General features: G+C 44.2%; 2 protein-coding genes across 3 annotated transcripts; one reads left to right on the forward strand and one right to left on the reverse strand.

The window, feature by feature from the left end:
- The first annotated feature begins 6,347 nt into the window (after positions 1–6,347).
- Positions 6,348–19,264, forward strand: il7r (interleukin 7 receptor). Of its 2 annotated transcripts, XM_083639075.1 has the most exons (8): positions 6,348–6,487; positions 11,324–11,459; positions 11,627–11,781; positions 15,570–15,724; positions 15,857–16,025; positions 17,276–17,381; positions 17,473–17,545; positions 18,077–19,264. In XM_083639075.1, the coding sequence occupies exons 1-8, from the start codon at positions 6,406–6,408 to the stop codon at positions 18,497–18,499; spliced, it is 1,299 nt and encodes a 432-aa protein (XP_083495201.1). In that variant the 5' UTR covers positions 6,348–6,405; the 3' UTR covers positions 18,500–19,264. The 2 variants fall into 2 exon arrangements, with proteins under 2 accessions (XP_083495201.1, XP_083495202.1); XM_083639076.1 differs by lacking the exons at positions 6,348–6,487; positions 11,324–11,459 and adding an exon at positions 11,492–11,506.
- A 142-nt stretch (positions 19,265–19,406) lies between these two features.
- On the reverse strand, positions 19,407–27,174 carry capslb (calcyphosine-like b). The gene is made up of 5 exons (XM_083638818.1): positions 27,086–27,174; positions 25,227–25,371; positions 23,523–23,700; positions 22,474–22,683; positions 19,407–20,548 (listed from the first exon to the last, which is right to left on the reverse strand). The coding sequence occupies exons 2-5, from the start codon at positions 25,361–25,363 to the stop codon at positions 20,447–20,449; spliced, it is 627 nt and encodes a 208-aa protein (XP_083494944.1). The 5' UTR covers positions 25,364–25,371; positions 27,086–27,174; the 3' UTR covers positions 19,407–20,446.
- Between the last annotated feature and the right edge of the window lie 212 nt (positions 27,175–27,386).

Raw genomic sequence — 27,386 nt, forward strand, 5'->3', positions numbered from 1 at the left:
AAGAAGAGTCCAGCTAGTAGATGGTGAGCCACCCAGCTTGATTTCCAACAATCCCTGATCTACATATTCAGGTACTGTACATTGTGGTTCTTGTGGTTTCAAGGGAAATGAAAAGTTGTATGTATAAAGAGAGCATGTGTATATTGAAAATTGACCTATGGTATGAACTCAAATTAAGAACTTATCGTCTCATAAAAGACAGTTACAGTGTAGAGCCCTATGTGAAGTTTGACTTGAACAGATGAAAAAGATCCCTGTGTGCGTACAAGGAGATATTCGCACATCCAACTGTCTGGCGCAGGTGCGAGTCTCGAAGGACATTGCATTTCGGTCCCCCTGGATCTTTGTCAAGTGTGTTTTACAGCATTTTTAACAATGATCTTAAATAGACAATGCTCCACCCTTTCTGTGTTCACAGGTGTAGGACAATCACCCTCATGTGGGAGAGTCTCAATAATTGACAGTGGCTCAATTTACATGTGATTTACATGTATCACCTTAAAGATACTGAGACAGACTTGAACAAGTGTAACGCCATGATTGATTGATTGATTGATTTATTAAGGTGTCATGCTCTCGTCGAGCCCAACCCAAACAGGTTTCCAAGACACGCACTAAAATACAATAATAATACAACATTGACACAGTGGTACACTTAAATACATAGAAAAAAAACTGATTGTAGGACATTGTACTGCTCAGACAGCAATACAGAGCAATACATCAATTAATTATTACCATGACAACATGCTTATCCCGAATTAACACATACAATCTATTTATAATGATATTTACTGGGTCAGAACATGCCATGGAATCTCATCATTCAATCCTTTGGGGGAGAAGGTTTGTAAAGTATAAATCCAGTAAACGTCCCTTCTATTCAGAATTGCATCAATGTAGGGTGTCCGGGTAGTGTAGCGGTAGATTCCCTGCCTACCAACACAAGGGTCACAGGTTCGTACGCCCCGTGTTACCTCTGGCTTGGGTGGGAAGCCGGATTGAGGGTATGTGTCCTGGTCGCTGCACTAGCGCCTCCTCTGGTCGGTCCGGGCGCCTGTTCAGGACGGAAAGGAACTGGTGGGAATAGCGTGATCCTCCCACATGCAACATCTTGCTGGTGAAGCTCCCTGCTGTCAGGTGAAAAGAACCTGTGCATGTCTTGGAGGAAGCATGGTGCTAGTCTAAATATGTCATGGTATTACACTTGTTCAAGTCTGCCTTGTCTTTTTAAGGTGAGAAATGACCACTGTCCATTACTGAGAGACACTCCCACAGGAGACTGAGTGTCCTACAGGGTGGAGCATTATCTAACAGTAAGATCGTCCTTATATAAAAAGGGAGCAAGTGGACTCTGTTTACATTTTTGTCCCACTGATGATGTCACAATGTCTATTACAATGTCATCATTGACATCATATTGACCAAAATCATCTTATGACATCAAATGGGCTGACCATCTACTGATGTACCTCCTAGCTGACCATCTACTGATGTACCTCCTAGCAGACCTCTTTAACCTCTTCCTTGTCCGCTGGTAAGATGATACCACATTGGCCAAGTACAATCAATTTATCCAAGGCCTTTGACTTGTGGATTATCACATATTACTTTAAATAAATTGAAAAAGTATTTTAATAGTCTTCAAATACTACTATTAATTGGAGGCCTGTCTGTCTGTCTTCCAGAGTGGCAAGACGCACTTGCGAGAGACCTGAAGGAATGGCTGCTCAAGGGCACGACAACTGGCAGCTTCATGATGCCGCCTACGCAGGAGACCTGGACAAACTGAGGGACCTGCTGCAGGAAGCCCAGTTCAGAAGGCAGATCAATGAGAGATGTTCGTTGAGATACTGCGACGCTGGCCTCTGGCAGTGGCCACCTTCAATGACCCCTCTGAGGCTCGCAACCATGTGGGGTCATGCTGCCTGTGTGGACTACCTGATCAAACAGGGAGCCCAGGTAGACCCAGCTGCTGACGAAGACTCCACGCCTCTCTACTGGGCTGTGCTCCACGGTCAACTAGACTGCGTCCGGATCCTCCTGGAGGCTGGGGCCGACCCCAACAGGAGAAGCGGCTCATACCCAGACACCCCGGTCTACTGTGCTGCCCAGGATGGAAAACTGGAGGTTCTGCAGGAACTCATCAGGTTCCGTGCCGCTGTTGACATGGACAGTCACACCCTCGAAAGGTCTCCTCTCTACATCAGCGCCGCCCGCCACCACCTGGACTGCTTCTGCGTGCTGCTCCAGGCCGCTGGCGTTCTGACCCGTGAGGTGGCTTCTCTCTTGCTGGATGAGGTGCTGAGGCGCCGGAGCGACCTCAGCACGGCCTTTGTCCAGCTGCTGCTGGACCACGGCGCCGACCCGGCCCTGGTGACATGGGAGCAGGCACAGCTGGAGGAGAGGGCGGATCCTGAGGCGCTCAGGGTCTTTCTGCAGGCCGAGAGATGTCCTCGCAGTCTGGTCCACATGTGTCGCATACGGATCTGCGAAGTGTTGGGCACACATCGCCTGAACCAAGTCCACTCCCTACCACTACCACAAGTGATGAAGGACTTTGTACGCCACCAAAACTGACTTGAAGGACTGTCAGTTCATTTATTTTACTTTCATAGAGCCTGTACTTTTTTACTTTTACTTGAGTAAACAAGTTGAATCAGTAACCATTTGTCATTTTTTAAGTAACCGTACTTCTACTTAAGTAAAGAATGTGTGTACTTTTCCCATCTCTGACCCCTTCAAAAACAGGATGCTACATGTACATCTATTTTTATCCTGAAAATAAAATTAATTTCTTCTAAATTGTTATTCAATCCATAAATTATGATTACTAGCAGAATACCCGTCCCTGTGTGACTGGATATTTAGTCAGGCCTCGCTCACAGAGTTGTCATGCATCCTCTCCTCTCTCTCCCCAGAGGGTTTTCATAGTCCACTTCACTGGCTGATTACAACTCCGCTCACCTGCGGGCTCCTCCACTCTGAAGCTCTCCATGGTGCTGAACCTGTCTTGAGTCATTATGGTCACTAACTAGCCATTGTTTGCCCATTTGCGCCTGGGACACACCAGAAAGGTCGTCGTCGCAGCGCGTCACGGAAGCGTCTGGAGCCTGGCCATTCACACCAGAAGCAGTCAGTTTTGCTCCGCGCTGGTCGAAACTTGTACTGACTTCATGCCTAGCTGCTCCCAGCTCGCATCGAAAATAGACCTAATTCAAAAGGTCACCCGCAGGGGGTGCTCTTGACACTTGCTGAAAGATTCAGCCAGATCGCACATAAACTAGCATAGCTGAGGCCAAACACAATTCTGACTCACTCACTCGCTCGCTCACTCAGACCCCCTTCTCACCAAACGCGATAAACTCGCATGTACTCACACTCGCCCTGCCAAGCCCTGCCCTGCTGCTGCAGCTTGGTTGGCTGCCTTGCTGTATTTCCGTCTTCAATTGGTCTATTTCGGTTTTGGCCCCTCCGCTCGTCTTGTCGCTTGTGATGTCCTGACGCCAGGTATCCCAGCATGCTTTGCAAGCTGGTGAGCGACAGACGGCAGCGAGGGAAGGAGGGGCCATTGTGAAATCGACCAATTGAAGACGGAAATACAGCAAGGCAGCCAACCACGCTGTAGCAGCGGGGCAGGGCTGACTGGGCGAGTGCGAGTACATGCGAGTTTATCGCAGGCGGAGTGTAGGGCCCATCACTCACTCGCTCGCTCGCTCACTCACTCACTCACTCACTAACTCACTCACTCACTCACTTAATCACTCACTCACTCACTAACTCACTCACTCACTTACTCACTCACTCACTAACTCACTCACTCACTTACTCACTCACTCACTCACTAACTCACTCACTCACTAACTCACTCACTCACTTACTCACTCACTCACTCACTAACTCACTCACTCACTCACTCACTCACTCGCTCGCTCACTCACTCACTTACTCACTCACTCACTCACTCACTTACTCACTCGTTCACTCACTCACTCACTCACACAGAGACGGACACTTTAGATTCTTATTATAGGATGTTCCATGTTAAAGTACTGTAGGCTACTGGTAATACGTTCCCTGTGTACTTTCTGTGTAATGTTAAATCAATTATTTTTTAATACCTATGATGCTTATGAGAATTGCAGGCGATAATACTCTTTTGTTGTACAGTACCATCATAACACTGGCATGTTGCTGTTGGGATGGGGGTGACCTGGGTTTGTGTGTTATTACAGTACCATCATAACACTGGCATGTTGCTGTTGGGATGGGGGTGACCTGGGTTTGTGTGTTATTACAGTACCATCATAACACTGGCATGTTGCTGTTGGGATGGGGGTGACCTGGGTTTGTGTGTTATTTCGGTGCTGTTAACATACAGAGATAGATAGCACTGCTACATGGCCTCATTTGAAAACAAACCAGATCACTTGAGTAGACGGGAAGTGGTTTGTAGGTTACTGGTTAGATTTCTGCTTCATGGTAGCTTTTTTACACACAGGAAGACTCTGTTGTCGAGCTGCATGTAGACGCTTCACCTGAAAAGACTTTAGGTGTTTTTGACATCACTGATTTACAATGGTTGTTCCAGGTCATTTTCTTTTTTTTTTTTTAACTTGTGGGCGTTTAGAAAGTCCGACGTTCAGAACGTCATTTTCACTATCAGGGATCTGGTCATACATGGTGGTACGTTTAAATAAACACCATCTATAAGAACAAAGATAACTCCATTTGATTTCAGACAATTAGTATGTTCATGATTCAAAAGAATTCCCCCAAATTTATGTAACACTTTATATATTGTGGTGGTTGTACAGTGTAGAGAGCCAAAGTGGAACGTCACTTCCTGCTTCAGCACTGTACCAGAGATTTTCATCCGCCATTTATTTTCCCATAGACATTTCGTAAAATGCTTATAAAAATAGTTTTACTTGGTCAAACCAAACGGTTCAGATATATTTAGAAATAGGAGAGACCGCATAACATTTCAATCAGACCAAAACGTAAAAAAATGCGGGTTTAAATAAAATATTTTTTAGATTTTTTAGTTTTGGTCCAAGTGAAATGTTCTATGGTCTCTCCTGATTCTAAATATAGTTGAACCGTTTGGTTTGACCAAGTAAAACTATTTTATAAGCATTTTACTAAATGTCTATGGGAAAATAAATTGCGGAAGAACATCTCTGGTACAGTGCTGAAGCAGGAAGTGATGTTTACTTTGCCTCTCTATTGTATTGGTGGTGGATGAGTTGAGCTCCCTCCCCCTCATGTGAAGCGCTTCGAGTATCTAGAACTGCACTATATAAATCCAATCAATTATTATTGTGATATTTTGTGATTGTTTTTCTGTCTTCTACTAAAAAGTGTCCCAGGTAAAAGCCAACCCAATCGCCAGGATAAAATGTCAGCTTTGTACGTTTATAGAATCCACAGAAATGTTAATATTTTGTTAATATGTTAATATTATTTCCTTCCACAAAAATGTTAAATATGGACATTTCAGTCCCCCGGCACAGACACCGGCTCTTCCTGGTTACTTCCCTGAGCTGGGCTCAGCGTAACCGCCTCCCTGCACCCACCTCGGAGGAGCCACCGCTACTTCCCAGTAGCAAGTTGCGGGAGACTCGCGGCTACCTGCCCGGTTCGGGCTCCAAGACTGGAATCGCCGGTTAGGTTTGGTCAAGCCAAACAACTTGGTTGGGTTTAGTCAAGTAAAACAATGTGGTTGGATTTAGGCAATAAAAGCAACTTGGTTGGGCTAGTTTGGGTTATGGTCTGGGTCGGGATTCAAACCAGCTCTCTCGTGACGAGAAAGTAACAAATCGCGGGAACGCTACTGCCACCGCTGCTCCTACCGCGACTTTGACTTACTTAAACCTCAGACTGTCATTACATTATAGGAGGTCGCCGGGTTGAACGTTAATTATTCACGTATCTAGAAATGTAAAACAAATAGGCTACATATTTTTGTTCAGAAATGTACATTTGTTTGGATTCTAAAAAAGTACAATGCCGACATTTTAATCTGGCGACTGAGCTGGTAAAACCTACTGTACACAGTGAAGGGCCTCGGGTTAAAAAACTGGATTTTCATATGAGACCCCCCAACTGACCTCTGACCTTTCCCTCTATCTCCCTTCAGTAGTTCAATCTCCAATAATCAGTCCAGTCTAATCCACAGAGCTATCTGTCAGAGAGGGGGATTCTTTTTTTAAATTCAAAAGAACATCCTGTAAGCAAACAACTCTCCCCTCCCCTCTGCACTCATGTGGCCACTCCCCCTTCCTCTCGATGTTGACAAGAAGAACTCACAGCTGATTCCTCAGAGTGACAGTGTGTGAGTCAGTGACAGACAGACAGACAGACAGACAGACAGCTGAGCTTGTCATCTGTGGCTGCAGAGAGATGCTGCTCGGCTGCTGCGTGGTGCTGCTGCTGCTGCTCGACGCTGGGATGGCTCAGAGTGGGGACACGGAGACTGACACTGGTGAGTCATAAGAAATATATATAGATATGTGAGCAGGTCTAGGTAACTGACAGCGCCACCTAGGGATTTTAACCCAAGGTAATACCATGGCTTAATGCCAACAGATAAACCACACAGATTCTTTATGTAAGAGACAAATTAGGGAGCAGAGATGTGGCGTTAAAGTATAAAATAATTCAAAATTATTTAAAGATTGTCCGGACAAGATTCAAATATGCAAAAGGTTAATATGTATTACAAAACAGGTAATACTAAAAACAGCTGAATTGCAAAAAACAACAACAACAAAAACACTAGAATGCACCTTTTAAAATGTCCAAACTACATAGAAAGGGGGAATTAGGGCACTACATAGAAAGGGCACTGGAACCAAGGGGAGTGAGGGATTGACTAGGTGTGCAAGACTAAAGTCAGGTCACGTCAAGTTTATTTGTATAGCCCTAATTCACAAGCATGTCTCAGAGGACTTCACAGAGGATATGTCTAGCTAAAGCTAGCTGACACAACAGTAGCAATTACAGTAGTAATAATAACAACATGATTGAACAATCATATGATGGAGACAGAAAGAGAGGGAGAAAGGGGGAGGGGAAAAAGGAGGCTTAAGACTAAAAGTACTTACCACCACTCCAGGCATGTACAATACACCAGTGTGTAGTGGTCCCTGGAGAAGTGGGTAGACTGTGTGTGTGTGTGTGTGTGTGTGTATATATATATATATATATATATACCGTATATATTCTACCGGTATACTTAAAAACAACAACATTCGTATTGAATTATAGGCTACATTGTAACAATGAGAACAATTAGGCTACCATAACCTGAACATTTCTGAATGATTCTTTATGTCGAGTTTAAATAAAGATTGAATGAACATTTCTGAATTTAGTTCATTGATACACAAATTTCAAACCAACTCACTGAGTTAATTTGAACCCAAGTAGTCAAAATAATGGAAGCATTCAAGTAATAGACCAAATCAGCGGGATGTTTACATTTACTTCCGGGTACCCCTGGGTCCACACATTATAATGGCGGTGAACGGCACAAACTGACGTGTTGAAGACAAAAACAGACAAAGAAGACAAAAATGGTTCGTCCGTGTTGTGTTGTTGTTTAATATCATTCATAACAACACTTTCACTAACGTTAGTGGAGACCAGACTAGCTTATTTACCTGTTGGACCAGACCAGAGTAGACTTGACGCTAAATTAAATTAACGTGGCGTCGGTAGCTCTGTCTGTAACGTTAACGAGTCTGCTCTCGCCGAGAAGAGCCTGGTGACGCGAGGTTACGAGTCTGCAAAAAAACAGCGAGTTTGACAGACAAACAAACATTATTAGCTAGCTAACACTAGCTACATAAAACAAACACAGAAGAAAGGCTAGATACGTCGGACAAGCATGTTTACCAACCGTTTAACCATTTAAATTGAAAGTAGTCGGCCGAAAACAACGAGAGGGTTTGACAGCATTTATTTGACAACACGCACATTTAAACCTGCCGCCTTCCCCAAGTGGTACCCGGAAGTAAATTTGTTTACATGGTGACGTCACGGTGATTTGGTCTATTGAGGGATGCATTATTATAGAAAGCAGGCTAAACTGCGCCCCCCAATGTGTGACTGTTTCTCTCTTGACATACAGTAACAGGTTTTATTTCGAAAATCGACAGGATGTTTTATTTTATTATTCTCGTGAATTCCTGCCCGGCTCGATCTGCTCTGTGCTGCTTGACGCGACTCAAAGAGAGGAGCGAAGATACACAGGCCGATTTGTTTAGTGGAGCAGAGCGGAGCGCCGCTTCGGGGACGCCTCTGGTGGACACAGGCGTTCACTACACAGGCTGTGACCAGCTCCGGTGTCCGCCTCGCCTAGAGTCGCCTTGCGGTCGTATTAATGCAACGTTTCGTGGTGGAATCTCAATCTGCCCGGCTGCCCGGCAGAGACTTTAGGCAGAAAAGAGAAAAAAACTTGAATGGAGGCGCATCGGAGGAGATTTAGAAGTGAGTAGACGCAAAGCCGTCTGAAAAATAAGTAGGTAGATGGCGTCTACCTGCATCTACCCTCCACTACACCACTGTCTGCAATACACACACACACACACACACACACACACACACACACACACACACACACACACACACACACACACACACACACACACACACACACAGAGGCACACTCACACATGACATGCAGTGAGGAAAGAGGCACGTAGGGGGAGCCCCAAAGCACACACCACCACAGCACAATCAGCCACTCCAGTGGCCACAGAAGCAAAGAAGACAACAAATTATGATTCTGTATTACTTACAATTATTAATCTTACCAAACGAATCAAAAGTATAAACCACGAGAAGGGCAGAACAGCAGCTATGAAAGAAAATGCAATTAGCCACAGACAATTGGCTTATTTGAGATGGCTTTAAAGGTGGAATGCTACACTTAGCAATGCACGTAGCATGGGGCTGTTCAAAACACCTTTTTGTATCCCGACCCAGGAGCCTATACGGTAGCCTGCCTATAGAGATCAACAAATCTAATAAACACCAGCAAATATGTCAGGTTTACAAATCAAAGTTATTGCTCGCTACATTACATACCTTCCTCCAATGGAAGGTAAGGCACCAGAGAAGCCAGCCTTACTCCATTGTCTGCTTGGAGGCTATAGGGAACTGACACAAATGAGACCACGGACCCCCATTTGATAGGACTTTGTCGCAGGGTCCCTTTGCTTTTAGATGTTTTATTGCAGAAAGTGTTTGAAACCCATGACCAAAATAGTCCTACATTCTGTCAGTGTTACTTATGATTATAGTGAAAATAAATTATTCACCCTTTTGCTGGGGACCCCCTGGAACCCCCTCTGGGACCCCTGGGGGTCCCCGGACCCCACTTTGAGAATCACTGGTCTAAAGCCCCTGGTATGTGTGTGTGTAAATTAGTGGGCGGGACCCACAGGGGTATTATGTGATTGTTCTTCTTCTTCCAGATTTAGCAGAGACAGTACAAGTGTGTGTGCAATTGCATTGCTGCTTGAATTATGAACGTAAAGTAGGGCTGTACCGATATGTCGCCGCATGCGTGTACCGATGTAGACGTATATCAGTCATTGAGCGTCCGAGCGTTTCAGCCAATGAGAGAGCACTCTGAGCGGCTGTGGGCAGGACCAGCTAGTCTGGGCACCTTCCACCCCGCTTTTTGTCATGGGGGCGTAAACCAAGGAAACAGGAAACAACACCGGAAGTATAAGTGCGCCAAAAAACATCTTTGTTGCCGTTAGCTTGACGCGGTGAGGTTACGTCGTTAGCTAGAGTCTGAAAAGAACAACACAAGTTGTATAGTAGCGTTAGCACATTTCTAGTCTCTGCCGAGGAAGGTTTCTGGAGAGCCAAAGACAATGGAGTACTCGCCATGTGAAATCTTATGATCAATGTCCATGTCTTTCCCAGCACAGGCAGCAGAGATGCTTCAACTGTTGTACTTGATCCTCCATTATCGATAACAGCGGACAGACAACTAGCGTTATAACTATTCCATCAACTGGCCATTTGTTTGAAAAGTAAAGCTTCTGTATTGGCTTAAAATATGTGAGATTGTGAATCCGCAATGTTTCTACAAGAACTTCTTCAAAACTTTGTTCGGTACGTCCATCTTTTGTTTTGTTGTTTGCAGTTTTATTTTCTGGTTCGTTGTGTCTAATTGTCAAGTTAACAAGCTATTTCCTGTCTAGGGCGGGCTCTAGGCCGGAAACAGGCAGGGTGACAAAATCACTTGTGAACGGAGGCCAGGCTCTTTCTCGCCGAGAAGAGCCTGGTGACGCGAGGTTAGGACCAGCAGTCTTGAATGGCGCCATTACGCTACGTTAGCTCCATGGCTAACGTATAATAGCCGCATTGCCTTGAAGGGAACTCAACAACTGGGGAACAGATTTCAAAACACGTCCCGGTGTTGAAAGCGGTAACCCCGGCCTAGATATTAATTTAGTAACTTTAAGATATTAAATTGATGCTGGACTCCTTCACATGTGCTGACTTGACTTTCTGTTCTACTGTACATTTAGACTTGACATTGATGACTTGGCCTAGACTTACTGTAATAATCGACAAATAGACTTGGGACTTGACTTCAGAATCAGAATCACTTTTATTGCCACAATATGCAAGATTACATAATGATGAATTTGTCTTAGTGTAAGCATAGCAGCGTAGAGGTCATATCAATATTCAGAGATAAAAGAAAATAGGAAAATATCTAAAAGACAAATCACAACATTGCAAGTGCAGTCCATATACAGTACACATGAATAGTGGGCTCATATCAGTGGGGGGGGGGGGGGGGGATTCAGCTGTGTTCAGGGGGTAGTGTGTGTGGGGGGGACTTGAGACTTGTGACTCGAGCAAAGTTGACTTGATCGCACTAATGCACACTTAACCCTCATTCACACCAAAGCCATGCTAAAGCCACGCTGAAGCCACGCAGTTTCATTTCGGCGTCCTTGTTAACAGGCGAGACCGTTCACACCAGCCGCACGCCACACCACGCTGAAGCTGCGCTGAAGCGATAGTTCAGGCTTCTGTTCTATTTTCCAAGCGTGCAGCACGCTGAACCTGAGCTGCCAGGCATGAAGTCAATGTAAGTTGTGCAGTTGTGGGCAGGGGGAAGCCAGCGCCGAGCGAGGCGCTCAGGAAAAGAGAGTGCTTCTTGTGTGACGGCTTTAGCGTGACACTCAGCTTCTGTTCAGCTCAGCTTCAGCTCTGCTTCGGAATAGCACCCGGTGTGAACCAAGGCTTAGGGTGTCATCTTGCCGTGTGTCGTCTCTCCCCACAGAGTCCAGATTGAGCTGCACCTCTCACCTCACTTTCTATGGGGGAAGCAGCCTCACCTGCAGCCTCACCAACGCCGACAGGGCCAGCGAGGACGACGAAGACGATGAGGGCAATGACATAGAGAGCATGACGGTCTGGTAATGTGGACACCTTTTCATGTAAACATAGAGAGCATGACGGTCTGGTAATGTGGACACCTTTTCATGTAAACATAGAGAGCATGACCGTGTGGTAATGTGGACACCTTTTCATGTGATGTGCATCCCTGTCCTGGAGTCGAATGACATGTGTACTTTGTTCACAGCCCCCATCGCGAGATGTCAGACACAATGAAGTGTGTGACACAGGTTGGACACACCATCACCTCCGCTGAACTGGTTCTCAGTATGGAGTACGACCTGACCGTTCAGTTAAGAAGAGGTGGAACCATGCGCAGAAAACTGGACTTCAGGAAAATAGGTAAATAATAATAGTTTTGCAGTGTGGATTTAACAGCAAACCCCCCTTCCCCACACACACACACACACACACACACACACACACACACACACACACACACACACACACACACACACACACACACACACACACACACACACACACACACACACACACACACACACACACACACACACACACACACACACACAGCGGTTGTGGGGGAGAGGGGGGCGCTTCCAGGCCTCACAAATGCAAATTCATTTCCATGCATTCAGTTTTTATCTGCATGTGGAACAAGTTATATTTAACAGAGAAGCTATTATCGCTTTAATGATCAGTAATAGTGATAGTGATTTGATTTGTGGCAATGACGTTTGACTATTCATGATTCATAATGATTAAAATGTCAATGAAGTGACACACATGTCCTGCCTGGAGAATGCCATTAAGTTGACCCTGGACTCTTACTTTCAGATGGTGAAACTTTCATTTAATTTACATGTATATAGCCACAAACAGTTCAACAGTTCAGTGAAGGATTTCATGCTGAGAGATACATACTGGAATACTCATTAGGCTATTGATCTGCTGTTTGGCTGTGTGGGTGGATTATGGAAGAAGTTGATGATGTCTAATGTACCCTTAAATAAGTATATAAAATACCAAACGAGCCATTTGGGCTAATTGATATTTTGGCCTAAATCACGATTATCAGATTTAGATGGTTTAGCACAATGATTCTCCGCCCTTTTTTTTTTATATCAAAGACCCCGGGCCTAATTTAGTCTACATTTGTTATTTTTAATCCCAGATATGATTTTGTCCAGAATTCCATGACTATGTAAGTCGAGAGATAACAGTGAAGCTATCATCAAAACATTCCTTAACATTCTCTAATGGTGTAAACTTCTTGTAAATGAAGTTTAACAATTCATACATTTTCTGGGAACCCCCTCAAGGACCCCTGGTGGTCCGCGGACCCCAGGTTGAGAACCACTGCTTTGGAGCATATGCATCAAACTGAAGGCCTGTGGGGTACAGTAGATCAGGAGCATATGCATCAAACTGAAGGCCTGTGGGGTACAGTAGATCAGGTTTATATGCATCAAACTGAAGGCCTGTGGGGTACAGTAGATATGCATCAAACTGAAGGCCTGTGGGGTACAGTAGATCAGGTTTATATGCATCAAACTGAAGGCCTGTGGGGTACAGTAGATATGCATCAAACTGAAGGCCTGTGGGGTACAGTAGATATGCATCAAACTGAAGGCCTGTGGGGTACAGTAGATCAGGTTTATATGCATCAAACTGAAGGCCTGTGGGGTACAGTAGATCATATGCATCAAACTGAAGGCCTGTGGGGTACAGTAGATCAGGTTTATATGCATCAAACTGAAGGCCTGTGGGGTACAGTAGATCATATGCATCAAACTGAAGGCCTGTGGGGATGCATCAAACTGAAGGCCTGTGGGGTACAGTAGATCATATGCATCAAACTGAAGGCCTGTGGGGTACAGTAGATCAGGTTTGCTTTGGAGCATATGCATCAAACTGAAGGCCTGTGGGGTACAGTAGATCAGGTTTGCCGTGACTCTTCATTTAGATTGACTGTTCACACCCATAGTCTTAATTTAGATTGACTGTTCACACCTTAATTTAGATTGACTGTTCACACCTTAATTTAGATTGACTGTTCACACCCATACTTTCACACCCATACATTCAGCCACCACTATTTCCAAACAGCACAGCAGCCCACATCCTACTGGTGACCAGCAAAACATCTGAAGAAGGAAGACTTCAGAAGTGACTTGACTTGCTGTTCTACAGTACATTTAGACTTGAGAATTGAGACTTGATACAGTATTAATGACTTGGACTTTACTTTGTAATACCGACTTAGAACTTGAGCTGACACTTGGGCCTCAAGACTTGAAACTGACGTAACGTTGGACTGGAGCAAATGCTGACTTGGTCATGCAGCGTCTGCACAGTTAATACACGTGTAGATGTGAATGGGCCTGGACTTTGAATCTGAGCCTCTGGAGGTGGGTGAAGGTGCAGACCATATAACTGTGATGTCCTCCTCTTGTCTCTCCACACCATGAACTATACTGTCTTTCAATGGAAATACCAACATGAAGTCTGCCCCACAGGGACGGGTTCGAGGTCACTGCAATGGTGCATAGTAGTAGCCTACTCGCATGATTTAGGCAATTTCATCCTACTTGGAAAAACGTTACTATTAAAGATGATACTATTATAGATGTAGCATACATTAAAGTGTAACTTACCCCCAAAACACTTTTTTTCAGCTTTTAACCATATGGATTTTGGGGTGGTATGTGAAGGATTCTGGTCAAAATGTCCACATTTGAGACCAATCTGTTACAATTTTACAAACCCTTATCATTTCAGCAGCATAAGTGCCCTCTATGGGTTCAAACCTGCTTTTTTTTGTGCTCTCAAATGAATGGGTGATTTGGTACATCGTTACGTCACTGTGGTATTTGCGCGTGCCCCACTCATGTGAAAAATGTTTTTTTTTTCATGTGATTATTACTGTAGTTCATGCGGCGCGAGCCCTTTAAGAGCAATGCATCATGTGTAATCGACTACTGTGGCTAATGTTAGCGGCTAGCTAGTTACGTTACATGTCAGTAAAACACCACTGAATTACCAAATTGATATAACTTTTAACCATTTCGAGTAACACTGTTTCCATACGGATCACCAGCGTTAGTTTGTTGTTTATAATGTGGCTATATTTAGCACGTTCTCTATCTATCTATATCTGATACACTGAAAATACTGGGAGGCGGGCCATAGCGTCTCTGTCGATGATTTGATTTGACAGTTCTGGTCACTGGCGTTGGCGTTGGCCAATCCTGGCATGGTCCACCCCCAAATCGATTGTGTTGTGGCGCAAAGCGAGTGGGTTCCAGGACGAAACAGGCTCGAGCCAACTAGAACAAATAAAGACATTACTATTTGTTTTATTTTGTATGTTACAAGTTATGTTAGTTTATGGGCTAGGAATTCTACCAGGGTACAGAAGGGAGTATAGGCGGCCATATTGCCTGCAGAATTTTCAAATCAAGTAGAATACCGTTTTGCAAGAGATCTGGGGGGGTCAGTCCCCCTTTAATAATAACTTGTTACCACATTCATTTTGAGACGTGTTACATTAAACCATTGAGACATCACCTAGGCTAGAAGACTGGCAGTATCTACCAGCCTCAAGACTGAATTTTACTGTGTGTCACGGGGTCAGGGTTGGCGGGAAATCTGCTGGATTGCTTTATGACACAAAACAGGAAGAGGGTGCTGTTCCTCCAATGTAAACAACAAAACTCTGTCGATCTCTGGTAATTACAGCCGTTAAAGGAACACCGCAACATTTTGGGAGATTCGCCTATTTTATTCCCGATAGTAAAACGACAAGATAGATATCCTTCTCTTCTCTGTACGTGCAGTAGAAAGTAGCGACACACCCTCCTGCTAGTTAGCTTAGCACAATGACTGGTAGTCTGTGGGAATGGCTAGCCTATGGCAAATAGGTGAATCTCCCAACATGTTGGCGTGTTCCTTTAATTTGACAATATGTTGATGTTGGAAATGTGCCATGTAGCTCCTGTACCAAATGACTCTGACTGATCACTTTCCACCTTCAGAAATGCCAGTGCATACAGAGCCAAGTGAAAGCATGCTACAAAGCCCTGGTGGTTTTACTGCAGAGACATACAGTATGTCACATAGCTCATAGTTGGTCATGCTGATTATCATCTCCTGCTTGTTTGTTGCAGTTAAACCGAGAAGTCCTGAGGTGTGCAACGTCACTTTTGACCCAGAGTTGAACGACGCTGTGATTTATTTCCGAAGTACATACGAAGAAGACTACCTGAAACTAGACAATCTACTATTTCAGCTTGACATCTGGAGTGCCGGCAACCCACCACTGGTAGAATAATTTGATTTGAATTGGTTGAATACCTTCAGAACTGTAAATTTGATCCTGGCTTTAACAATACAATACAGTCATTTCTCATCTATGTTCAACACTAATTGTCCGTCACTGTTTTCCTGTGCATAGCCACAACAAAACATCTCAGAGGTTCAGGTTGTCAAAGTTGAAGGGGAGTACCTCCGGAAAAATGCAGAGTACCATGTCAAAGTCCGAACAATACCAAGCAAGTATTTCAAAGGCAGCTGGAGTGACTGGAGCCCGACTGTCACTTTCTCCACCCACACTGACCATCCAGGTAAGAACGCGTCACTCTGTACACATTCAGTTTTGCTTTACGGCACCACAGAATAACGCGTCACTCTGTACACATTCAGTTTTGCTTTACGGCACGACAGGAGAACACATCACTCTACACATTCAGTTTTGCTTTACGGCGCGACAGGAGAACACGTCACTCTGTACACATTCAGTTTTGCTTTACGGCACGACAGGAGAACACATCACTCTACACATTCAGTTTTGCTTTACGGCACGACAGGAGAACACGTCACTCTGTACACATTCAGTTTTGCTTTACGGCACGACAGGAGAACACGTCACTCTGTACACATTCAGTTTTGCTTTACGGCACGACAGGAGAACACATCACTCTACACATTCAGTTTTGCTTTACGGCACGACAGGAGAACACATCACTCTACACATTCAGTTTTGCTTTACGGCACGACAGGAGAACACGTCACTATGTACACATTCAGTTTTGCTTTACGGCACGACAGGAGAACACATCACTCTACACATTCAGTTTTGCTTTACGGCACGACAGGAGAACACATCACTCTACACATTCAGTTTTGCTTTACGGCACGACAGGAGAACACGTCACTATGTACACATTCAGTTTTGCTTTACGGCACGACAGGAGAACACATCACTCTGTACACATTCAGTTTTGCTTTACAGTACGGCAGGAGAACACATCACTATGTACACATTCAGTTTTGCTTTACAGCACGACAGGAGAACACATCACTATGTACACATTCAGTTTTGCTTTACGGCACGACAGGAGAACACATCACTCTACACATTCAGTTTTGCTTTACAGCACGGCAGGAGAACACATCACTATGTACACATTCAGTTTTGCTTTACGGCACGACAGCAGAACACGTCACTCTGTACACATTCAGTTTTGCTTTACGGCACGACAGCAGAACACGTCACTCTGTACACATTCAGTTTTGCTTTACGGCACGACAGCAGAACACGTCACTCTGTACACATTCAGTTTTGCTTTACGGCGCGACAGGAGAACACGTCACTCTGTACACATTCAGTTTTGCTTTACGGCACGACAGGAGAACACGTCACTCTGTACACATTCAGTTTTGCTTTACGACACGACAGAAGAACGCGTCACTCTGTACACATTTAGTTTTGCTTTACGGCACCACAGAATAACGCGCCACTCTGTACACATTCAGTTTTGCTTTATGGCACCACAGGAGAATGTTCAGCTCATTCTCGCTTTCTTTCTCTCAGATCCTGAAGACGACCCTGAAGAAAGGCCAGTCCTGCTGTATTACTTGACTGTGGGTCTTGTCACACTGTCGCTGGTCGCTTGCAGCGTTATTGTCTGGAAGAAAAAGTAGGCCATCTCTCCTTGGTTGCCCATATTCCATATTCATTTGCATGTGTTCCATACATCGATTTAATGGATATATTTTTTACCTTCACAGAATACACACTTGCTTGTGTCCAAGCATTCCACAGCCTAAACACACTCTTGTGCAGATATACAAACCAACTAAAGTAAGTATTTTTTTACTTTTCACACAAAATACTGGTGCAAACTGGAACTGAAAATTCTTCTTCTTCAGAGTGATTCCATATAAGAACCGTTCCTGGTAGCCAAACCCAAATCTGGTGGCCAAGCCTGACATCTAGTGGTAAAGAAAATAGGGTACTTCTACTGGTCTTTGGTGCCAGGTGATGTCATCACCTGTTCTATCACTTGTCTGGCACCAAAGACCAGCCAATAGATGTCGCACTTCACTGCAGATTTGGTTTTGGGTTAGTTATGATTTGATTTGATCTTCTTTCTTTTATCATCTTTGGGTTCTTAATGCGTATGATGGTGGGTGACGGCATAAACCAAAGCCACCCTTAGTATTATATTGTGCAATTGCAAATGAGGTAATACAAGGACAAATAAACAAAATTAATGTAGATGGTTCTTCTATGGCATCATTCTGAAGAACCATTTTTGGCACCTTAATTAACACAGTGGAGGTAGTACCCACGATGCCCGAACTTGACTGTCTCTCTGCTCTGAACCTGCAGGGCCTTCCAGGGAGCTTCAACCCCGAGGTGTTCAGCGACCTCAAGATCTGCCCGGTGAAGACGGAAGGAAGGAAGGAAGAAGGAAGGAAGGAAGTTGAAACGCCGTCTACCGTTGATGTCCTCGCCCCAACCGACTCCACCAAGCCTGTGTCCAGCGGGGAAACCTTTGACAGTGGCAACTCTAGCCTGAGTACAAGCGAGTCGGAGGTGTCCACTCTGTTGGACTCCTCAGGAGGAGGAGACCTCCCCCGGAGCAGGAGCCCTTCCCCGGGCCCCACGGGCGGCCCCCAACCCAGGGACGGAACGGTTGAATTGCGACCCGACGACAACACTGGAAAGAATTACTCTGAGATGTATGGAGTCGCCCAGCAGGCGAAAGACGAGGCGTACGTCACCATGTCCCGCTTCTATCAGACCAAGTAGAGAAAGAGACACAGGCAGAGAGGGCCGGACTAACCAACCACAGGGCCCCTGGGCGCACATGTCCTATTGCCCCTCCACCTCTCTACGCCCAACAGTGTTAGTTGACGAAAGCTATGACGGAAAATGTTCGTCGACTACCTAATGTATCTTCACAGATAAAAACTAAAACTAGACTAAAACTATGAAGGATACAAATTAGTAAAATTTGACGAAAACTAATACGCATTTTAGTCTAAAGACTAAAACTAAAACTAAATCTAAAATAGCTGCCAAAATTAACACTGATGGGAGAGTCTAAGCTAGAGCTATCAAACTTGGTAAGGAATCCGGATATTACAAAGTAAAAGTGTTAAGAGTTAAATGTTGCTTTACGAATTTCAACACGATACAACCTGTCAACCTTGATTCCAATTTCCAATGCCTGTATTGGCCTAACTGAATTAGTTTAAAGACAGAAAACAGTTTGACTAAAAGTAATGACTAAAACCGTTTCTCTCTCCCACTGTGATGTCATAAATCCCACTGTGACATCATCCGTGATGTCATAAATCCCACTGTGACATCATCAGTGATGTCATAAATCCCACTGTGACATCATCAGTGATGTCATAAATCCCACTGATGACATCATCAGTGATGTCATAAATCTGACATCATCAGTGATGCTGGTCTCATTGATTACACAGCAGCTGAGTTGCGGGCAAGGCCACGCAGTGGCCGAGCTGCAGGGCCAGCTTGGTGAGCTGCAGGAGCAGGATATATATATATATATATATATATATATGCGAGCTGCAGGATATATATATATATATATATATATATATATATATATATATATATATATATATATATATATATATATATATATATATATGTATATATGTATACAGTATATGTGTGTTATATATGTGTGTGTGTGTGTGTGTGTGTGTGTGTGTGTGTGTGTCACGGTGTCTACAGTATGCCCACGTTTGTATAGTCTATGGCATGGACACAGAGATAGTTGAAGATAAACAGTGAGACTGTAGCTGCTCTGTTTTGTAAGTTGCTTTTTATTGGATAAGACTGTGAGGTGTACGTTTTCCGAAAGGTTCCATACTGACAAATCTCCACACAAAGTAGCATTCGTTCATCTGGTGTCGCTCACAAGTTGATTGTTGGAGGAACTTTGAAAACAAAGCTGCCTCTACCTTGTCTGATTTGGTTTGCACTTAGAGCTATTACTCCTATCTATGACCAAGGCACTCAACCCCAGGCTCCTCCAACAACCAACAGCACCAGGTGAGTCTTTACATGTCTGCTGTAAATAAAAATGTGTTATTATTATTATTTTTAAGGTCAATGATATATACAAATACAATGCTGCTTCCTATGATATCATGCACAACAAACACCTCAGGTTTTTCTATGGCAACAGCTGAAATAAATACATGAATGTATGCTTCACTTTCTCAGACTCAGTGTTCTTCAACATTTCTGATTGTAATATTTCACTGTTAGATGAATGTGTACTGTATATATCTACTGTAATGTTCTGTTAGATGAATGTGTACTGTATATATCTACTGTAATGTTTTGACTGACCTATAATATACTGTTTGTGTCACAACAACCAACAAGTTTCTTTGACTATTTAAATTAAGCTTTAGATGTAGCATGTCATCAAATAAAATACAATTTCAATGGATATCAAAAGATAGAATGCCTCCTTGTCTTCATTCTTCAGTCTTTAGATAACATTATTTTGTAGTTATATGCAATAATAAACACACATTGACTAAATTTACTTGGAAATAAATTATTTTAGAAATTAGCAAAGGCCTAACAACACATCATAAGGCTAATGATGCTGATTTTACTATGAAAAGCTGCATTATGTTTCATCGGCACAAGTAATCTATGACATAGTAGGTGTTCTAGCACAAGTAATCTATGACATAGTAGGTGTTATAGCTTCCAAGCGTTTCTCATCATTAGAATGAAGTAGACGTCTCTGTCAATGGAGGCGCTGACTCCGCAGTAATAGTTAAGAAATTCCTCCTTGGTGACCTGCAGGTGAGGAGAGAGAGAGAGAGAAAGAGAAAGAGAGTCAGTGAACAGGTGAAGAGAGAGAGGCAGTGGACATCTTACAAAAAATACAATTTGATGAAGACCTGAAGATTGCTGGTGAAGAGAGAGAGAGAGAGAGTCAGTGAACAGGTGAGGAGAGAGAGAGGCATTGAAAAATATATTAGAATACAGTTTGATGAAGAGCTGAAGATACAGTAGCTGGTGAGGAGAGAGAGAGAAAATAGAAATTGTTGTGAAAATTGTATTAGAATAAATACAGGTTGATGCTGGGGAAAAGATAAGTTCATCACAGTAGAAGATCTTGAAGTATACTCTCTACACCCTCAGTGCCGTAGCTGGGATTTCATCCAAGTATTTATGTGAATTATGATGTACCCAAGGCTGAATGAAAATTACACATTTCCTCACTATCACATAAAATGCTTTATATAAGCATTATAGCAGAGGTTTTCAAAGTGGGAGGCGGGCCTCCCCAGGGGAGCTCCAAGCAGTTTCAGGGGAGGCTCCGTGAATGGAAGTGAAAAAATATGACATTATTACATTAGTTATCAAAAGGAGGTGACATAGAATAGCCTAATTGTGTGTGAAAGCTAGATTGAACCATGACGGGACGTATTGATTTGACGTGCAGCCGATGCTCATTCAGTGTCTAAATGGTTGCTAACATTCAGTCACTCGCTGTGCCATGGACATGTGCAAGAGCCATTTCAAAACACAACTTAGCAATAGAGAGGCAAAGTGAACGTCACTTCCTGCTTTTCTTCCTGTACCAGCGCTGGAAAAAATATGAATGGCGGTGAACGGAGAATAACGTTACTTTTTTGATCCCGTTCCGGATCCCGTCGCCGAAAACCGTTGCACTAGAAGTTATAAATCAGAAAGACTACATACACTGTCGCCTAAGTGACGTCACTTTCTCTACCGGCAAAGCTGAAGACCGGCGACATGCCACGAGCTTCCACGAGCTATGTAGATTTTATACGAAACTAACCCCTACGTTTCAGTTTGACGACAAACTGCGTCTTTCTTGACATGCAAAGTTATGTTTTAAATTGACAAAATTAACGTTGGCACCCCGTGGCACAATTCAAACGGGATCAAAAAAGTTACGTTATTCTCTGTTCACCGCCATTCATATTTTGTCCACCGCTGGTACAGGGAGAAAAGCAGGAAGTGACGTTTCACTTTGCCTCTCTATTCAAACTGTGACTGGAGTCAAACGGAAAACATGCTACAGCATCAAAGCCAGCGCCGTATGCCCCGAGGGCTGCGGCGCGACTGGCGAGCCTGCCGGCGCAGCTGCCCGGAAATGTGACTCGACGCAGCTGACGTGAACAGCATGAGTATAATATCATGTAGATGGGGAGATAACAGGAGAGAGTGAAAGCTATCACCAAGTATCTGCACTACATTCTCTCCTTGGACTAACATCTAGTCATTGAAATCCTAGTGAAATCACGCAATTGACTCATTTTGCTGGGGACTCCCCTGCGACCCCTCGTCAATCTGACGAGTATATAGGTCTAGCTGACATCGGCAAGGCTCCAAGTCGAGACTGACGTTGCATTCCTCGCTTAAAACACATCATAAAGCGTTAGCCTTGGTTCACACTGGGCGCTATTCCGAAGCAGCGCTGAAGCAGCGCTTAATAGAAGCTGAGTGCCACGCTAAAACCGCTCACACAAGCAGCACTCTTCATGCCTGGCAGCTCGGGTGCAGCGCGCTTGAAAAATATAACACAAGCCGAAACTATCGCTGCGGCCTAGCTTCAGCGTGGCGTGCGTCGCGGCCGGTGTGAACGGTCGGTCTCGCCTGTTAACAAGGATGCCGAAATGAAACTGCCATAGCGCCGCGTAGCTTCAGCGTGGCTTTAGCGTTGGCGTATGGTGTGAACGAGGGCTCACCTTCCCATCCTTTTCATAAGGAGAGTCGAAGTTGTCGAGGAACTTCCGGAACACCTGGTCCTCCGTCCACTCCCCGTTCTGGTACTTGGGATGGTACTTGGCGTTATAAACCCCCCTCAGGTCTTCCACGGTGATCACCCCGTCTCCATTCTTATCCAGCTTTCGAAACGCTTGCATGATCACTTCTTTCCTGCAGTTGGACATCGGCGGCTGCAATCAAACACAACAAGCATCCCACACATGAGCAACCTGCCTGGTCGCCGGCATTGTACCTTTCTGCGATCCACGGATACGTAGAATATCACGTTTCTAGATACATACTGTATATCAACATTATACACGTCATAGAGTCTGCTGTTGATATAGTCACGCTCACAGCCTTTCCAAAGTTTACATTTCAACCGTGAGTCACATTTAACGTTTTTGTTATTTCAAGGAAAACACCGCTGATTTTCAAACAGCTTTGTATCTTTACAAACTCGGTAGTGTCTCAGGAAACTGTCAACCGTTTTGCAGTCATTCATTTAGTTTGCCGGTTATTGAGAGTTGATTTGGGTTCAGTTGTGGACCAGTGATGCCATTTGTGCATGGATGACATCGCTGGTCCACAACTTCGCTCAAATCTTTATCTTTATTGTTTATTTGAGCAGGGACAGTACACAATAAATATATTGCACCAGAAATAGCTAAAAGCTAATTTGCATCTGTAGTCCCTGGGCGCACAGAGTCCTGTGCGCACACAGTACATATCAAATACAGAAATTAAAAGAAAATCCTATTGCCTAAACAATCAAGATACATAATAAAAAAAATGAAACTTACAACTTACAACTTACTTTTAAATCAACTCTCAATAACCTGCAAACTAAATGAATGACGGCAAAACTGTTGACAGTTTCTACTACTGATTTTGTAGGGATACAAAGCTGGTTGAAAACGGGTGGAGTGTCCCTTTAAGCCTAACCCAAACCACAATGCTAACCGTAACCAAGTTGTTTTACTTGCCTAAAAGTAAGCAAAGGTGTTTTCTTTGCGTTTGCTATATTTACCCTGAGAGTGATGAGGAACTCGTCAAAGTCGATCTTGCCGCTGCCGTCTCGGTCAAAGTGTTTAAAGAGCGCGGCGGCCTCCTCCTTGTCGATGAGGACGCCGTAATCGTTTAAGCCCTTCACAAACTCCTTGAAATCCAGGGTGCGGCTGTTGTCATCGTCCATTATTTTGAAGGTTCTGACAAACAAGGAGGATTAAAATGGAGTCAATACACGTTTTAGACAGCAACTTTAAAGTTTATCCCAGTATAACCAGTTTATACCAGTAATTAGGTGTATTTCTATACAGTTCATACAGAGGAAGGAGTTCTCTGATGGATGCTTAACCGAGGATGAAAAATATAATTTGTCAGATTATGAAGTTAATTCCAAGCTTTATTACAGAAGACATACAGGACAGCCCCGTATCACGGGTGTGTAATAGAGCCTCCGGGGGACCGTGTCAGTGTCACGTTTTGGCTCACCTATAGGCGTGAAAAGGACACACATTGCATGTATGAATGCACTGCACCAGCAGGGGGCGATAGAGGAACAAGATGCCTGAAATAAACTGGCAGCCGGTAAGGGCGTTGCGGTCGGGGTGGATGGAGGGCGTAAGACACCCTCTTCACCGAACACGATCAACTCGCATGTACTCGCACTCGCCCTGTCAAGCCCCGCCCCGCTAGCCTGGGTAAACCCAGCCTCCACGTGACCTGCTCTCAGGTCATGTGGAGGCTGGGTTTACCCAGGCTACCGCCCCGCTGCTGCAGCTTGGTTGGCTGCCTTGCTGTGTTTCCGTCTTCAATTGGCCTATTTCGATTTTGGGCCCCTCCTCTCATCTTGTCGTTCGCGATGTCCTGACGCCAGGTATCCCAGCATGCTTTACAAGGTGGTGAGCGACAGACGGCAGCGAGGGAAGGAGGGGCCATTTCGAAATCGACCAATTGAAGACGGAAATACAGGCAAGGCAGCCAACCACGCTGTAGCAGCGGCAGCGGGGCAGACTGGGCGATAGCGAGTGTATCTAGGTTTTCTCTCCGGGTTTCTGTCATCTCCCCTTCAAAACAAGCATGTGTGCCCAGGACAGCTCGAAGGTCCTGGGTTCGATTCCCACCTGGGACGCTGTGAACACTGAAGGAATGCGTGCCCGTCCGCATGTCCTCGAGTGCCCACCGCCCGGGTGGGGTCGTCAAAAGGGCCTTTCTGTGTGGAGTTTGCATGTTCTCCCCGTGCCTCCCAGGGGTTTCCTTCATATAGGAACCCCCTTCACCAAAACATGCAATATCCTGGTTGCTAATGTGGTTCCTCCTCTGGTCGTTAAGGGGCGCCTGTTCAGAGGGAGGGGAACTGGTTGGAATAGCGTGAACCTCCCACGTGCTATGTCCTACCGGTGAAGCTTCGTCTGTCAGGTGAAAAGAAGCGGCTGGCTAACTGCCCATGTCTCGGAGGAAGCATGGAGCCAGTTTCGGCTCTCCCCAGATCGGCAGAGGGTGGAGCAGCAACCAGGATAAATAAATTAAATTAGCACTAATGGGGGATAAAAATGGGATAAAAAAATCGGGCAAAAAATCTATTAAGTAGAAACACACTCTGTCGGCAGAGTTGCCTATTGCTGGTTTTTCTCTCCAGGTATAGTGACCTCCAGGCCCCCTCTTCCCCAGGTGTAGTGACCTCCAGGCCCCCTCTTCCCCAGGTGTAAAGCAGGCCTGAGAGCCGCCTCACCTGCCCAGCCCCTTGATGCCGGAGGAGCCCCGGGCCAGACACTGCAGCCTCAGCCTCTCCACCGGGTCAGAGCACGCAGACAGCTGCCGCTTGGCGTTCATCGCCATCTCTTGATCATGCCTCGACGTCCCCGCCATCACTCAACCTGCATAGTGAAGGACATTTTGTTAACCATGCAAAAATAAGGAGCTGAATTCAGACAGAATTCCTGGAGGTTAAGAATGCTACCCATTAGGTCCTGCCTACTCTTTCTTGAGGAAAACAGTTATTATATTGGGATAAGGCACTATACTATACTATACTATACTAACTGTACTGTACTGTACTGTACTGTACTGTACTGTACTGTACTATACAAATACTATACTATACTAAGGCTGTAGATCAACAAACAGGCAGAGCAGCTGTCATGGTATAATCTTAACAAAGATGCAGTCAGGCATCAAAAGCTGTAAAAAGAGAAAAGTTTTTGACACCCACAGCAAATTGTGATCAGAAAATCCATGCAATGAAATTTGATATTTTAGGATAGATCATTATTCAAGATATGATTTGCTTGTATTTGATAGATACAGACAGGCAGGGGCGTCATGCACGCCACAATTCTGAGGGGCCGACATTCGGCGGCGACCAAAGGTCCCCGGCTAAAACATTGCGGTGGCGACCTAAGGTCTGAATAGATATTTAAAGATTCAATCAGTCTGCCCAGATAAAGTGTGCTGAACCCACTCATGATTGATTGACCTATCTATCAATCAGTCCATTTAGCTATTTCTAAAATGTTGACCATTTTAAATTAACATTAGGATTAGACTGTTGTGATGTCGTTAGGCTATTCGGTTTTAACCATCAATATTTTGCTCCTTTTCTCATTAGGGTAAATACTGTATATTTATTTAGAGATAAACATTCGGTAGCGATCAAAGACCCCCGGCTAAAGATTGTCAGTGGCGACCTAAGGTCTGATTATATCTGCAATGCCTCAATCAGTTTGCACAGATAAAGTGTGCTGAATCCACTCCCCTGGAGACATCAAATGGAATGCAGTGTTTTGCTAACTACAGTTGATAGTGGTGGTAAAAACCACTATCACAGGCTCACTGCCATAACAGCTCTGGCTAACATTACAATGCTACTGTAACTTTAGATGCATAGTACAAGTAGCCAACTAACTTGCTATGCAAACTATTCCTATAATAACTAACATTTCATTTTCACATGTTTGAAAAGGGAATGATGATCTAGGCTACTACTGACCGCCATGATTGTTTTTCTTTTCTTTTTTGTTTCAATGGGCATGATGCTTCTGCAGTCAGGAAATATTGGCCAATGATGCTGAAGTGATGCATGTGATTTTAAGTGATGAGACATAGGCTATTTGTTTACAATCATTCCGGTTTGGTCTGTTTGTCTGACATGCAAATTTGGAGAGCAAGGATATCTTTTAACAACAATGTTCGTTCTATGAACCACAGCCTGCGTGTGAAATATGGATAGATCTTCAATAGGTAGGCAGGCCTATGTATTTATTTACTTGTAGGCTAAACAACATAGTAGTTAGCCTATAACAAGTGGAATGAAACGGTTGGGCAGATTCAAGTATCAGAATAGAAAGAGTAGCATAGCCTACAATAAAATACTGTAAAATATAGTGGATCAAAAGACAGTATAGCAATAATTAAGCTGTCACTGTCAGAATAGCAAATGCATCATGGTAGAAAGGTTAACGTTAGCTTTATAAAGTGGGTGTTTGCTTCCATCAACAGGTTGATATCATGTAGCTACCCCCCCCCCCCCCCATAAAACAATATAAATAATAAAAAGCCTTCTGTCATATAATTCCTCCACTGTGAACTTACCTTGAATAGTTGAAAGTTGAAACAGTATATGAGTTTATAATTGAAGTCAAGTCAACAGCTCTTCCAGAAGTAGGAAACAACTACGTCTACCCCCCCACATGGAAAGAATCTATATGAACATATATGCAACTATATGCAACCTATATGCAACCTATATGCAGCATATATGAGCATATAGGCCATATATATGCCGCATATAGGTTGCATATAGGCCAGATTTAGGTGCATATATGCGCATATAGGAGCATATAGGCCATATATATGCCGCATATAGGTTGCATATAGGCCAGATTTAGGTGCA

Source organism: Poromitra crassiceps, assembly GCF_964638095.1.
Source record: "Poromitra crassiceps genome assembly, chromosome: 6".
NCBI lineage: Eukaryota > Metazoa > Chordata > Actinopteri > Beryciformes > Melamphaidae > Poromitra > Poromitra crassiceps.